Source organism: Myotis davidii, unplaced genomic scaffold (assembly GCF_000327345.1).
Source record: "Myotis davidii unplaced genomic scaffold, ASM32734v1 scaffold4, whole genome shotgun sequence".
NCBI classification, from domain to species: domain Eukaryota; kingdom Metazoa; phylum Chordata; class Mammalia; order Chiroptera; family Vespertilionidae; genus Myotis; species Myotis davidii.
In genome coordinates this window covers 252938-255066 of record NW_006294707.1, presented here as the reverse complement: position 1 = coordinate 255066, position 2129 = coordinate 252938, and the positions used below count along the sequence as shown (strand labels likewise).

Sequence of the window (2129 nt, the reverse complement as noted above, 5' to 3'; positions counted from 1 at the left end):
TAAGGTCCACCGTGGCCTTCCCTCAGGGGGAGCCTCCCTTCTGCCCTCCCCATCAGCTCGTGGGGAGAATTCGGGGTAGGAGGAGGGTGCGGTGCAGGGGACCCACCCAGCCCTCTGAGGCCCCACCATCCCCACTCAGCGTGGCAGTCGCCATTCCCCCTGCCCACAGAGCCCGCAGCGCTGGGGCAGACACAGCGGTGGCCACCAGGGCACCAGGCTCTGCTGAACTCCCAGTCTGGCTCTCACATCATCTCTGATTTGTTTTTGGAAAGAACTGGTTTTTTTCTAGGTCCCAGGTTTGAGGGCTCCTGCCTCCCGCCCCCGTCCCCCTTTCACAGGTGCTCCTTCCTGCCCTGGGCACCCCGTGGCAGGGGGCTGGCAAGGATATGATGTTGCTTGTTCTGTGGGTACTCGGTGCAGAGGCGGGTCAGGTGGGCCTGGTGGCAGTGCAGACCCCACGGGTTCAAGCTCCCCCTCGTGGCCTGGTTCCCGTTAGCATCTTCCACCAGGAAGGCGACGTGGGTGCTGAGGTGGAACTCGGACCTCAGGAGGGCAGTGGCCGGGCTGCAGCGGAGGGAGCACAGGACAGTCAGGGCCGGCCCGAGGATGGAGAGGGGCCCTCCCCTGTGACTGCGGGGCCCTCCTGGGCTGGACTCTGACCCCGACCCCAACGGCCCCTGGCTCCTCTCCAGGACACCGCAGGCCTCGGATGCCCTTCTGCCCAACCGCCTGGCACTGGGGCTGGCCAAGTGCAGCCTCCCCTTGGAGCGGGCACAAAGGCAACATCCGCCTCTGATGGCCTCACAGAGGCAAGGCGGGCACTTCGGGGGCAGCAGCCGCAGGAGCAGGGGGTGGGCTTAGTGCAGTGCCTCTGAGGAAGGTAGGAGGCGTTCCTCACCTCCGCCCTGCCCTTGGCACAGGCCTCCCATGAAGCAGACCCATGACTGGGAGCCCCCTCTTCAATGAGGACTTGCCTCACAGCCGGCCAGGACTGCAGCGTGACAAGAAAGCATGTTCCATGCAGACACTGCAGAGTCTCGCTGTGATGCCGCCTCTACCTCATGTGCCGTCTCACCCGGACCATCCAGTCTGGGTGACCAGTGTCAGCACAGACGCCAGGCGTGTGAGTTCTCTCCGGAGCTGCCTTTCTCAGCGGCTCTTCACTCAGCCTGCCGTGGGAGTGATGGCTCCTGAACGTAGCTATGTTATTACAGAGACATCGAAGGGGTGTCTAGACTATGCTCGCTACCAATAGGTCTCTGGATACTATGCTCCAGGACGGGGGGCACCACGTCTCACTGTCCCTCCTGGATGTCCCGCAGGATCTGGATGAGGTTCTCCAGGCCGAAAATGTAGCCCGGGTCCGGTCCGTCATAGGCGCTGCGCTCATTCCAGGAGCCCTTGTACGTCGTGTGAGCGAAGTCGATCATCCGGACGTCCACTTTGGGGAGGCCTCCGGGGCAGCTGGCGGACGCGGGCTGCGGAGCCTCCTGCGGGTGCGGGCTACCCGGGGCTCTTTCCGGCGGCTCCTGCCCGTCGTAGATGACCAGGAGGGAGCTGGAGTAGAAGCGGTAGGAACTCTGGCTCCTGATGACCGAGAGGAGGGCCTGCAGCTGGCGCTGGATGGGCGCCAGCAGCTCTGTCCGGAGGCGGGTCCCGTCGTGCAGGAACTGATAGAGGGCTTGTCTGAACCCGTCGGCGGAGAGTTTCCTTCCGTAGTACTTGTCTTTGCAGAGAAAGTGCTTCTTATCAGTTTGATAAACCTTATGTCGAGAAAAAGAAAGAGAAAATGCGAAAATTACAAACAAAAACTTGCGCCTGCCCAGCTCAGCATCACAAGCTGACATGACAAACAGCCCCCCCGGGGAGGGGCAGGGCAAGGACCCTGATTCACACAGAACGGGAGCTTCCTCTGCGACCTTCAGCTTTACATCTGTGCTGCTTCCCGCACAAGCTCTAACGGGACCCCGGGCCAGAGACCCTTCACCCTCAGAGGCGACCCCCACCCACGAGGAAAAGGGCTGGATCTCCTTTCGTGCAAATGTCCAGTGTAAACCCCAAACCATGACTTAAACCCTGGCTTCGGGCCTCCTCAGACATTAGCAAACCCAAGCGAGGAAGCTGAAGTC

At 61.9% G+C, this 2129-nt stretch overlaps 1 protein-coding gene across 1 annotated transcript in view; it reads right to left on the bottom strand.

Moving 5' to 3' along the window:
- Positions 1–867: 867 nt before the first annotated feature.
- IP6K3 (inositol hexakisphosphate kinase 3) overlaps positions 868–2129 on the bottom strand; it is a 32665-nt gene continuing 31403 nt past the window's right edge. The window contains exon 6 of the mRNA XM_006769167.1: positions 868–1768. Coding sequence (XP_006769230.1) covers positions 1296–1768 — 473 coding nt within the window. The 3' untranslated portion in view covers positions 868–1295. The remainder of the gene's footprint in view (positions 1769–2129) is intronic.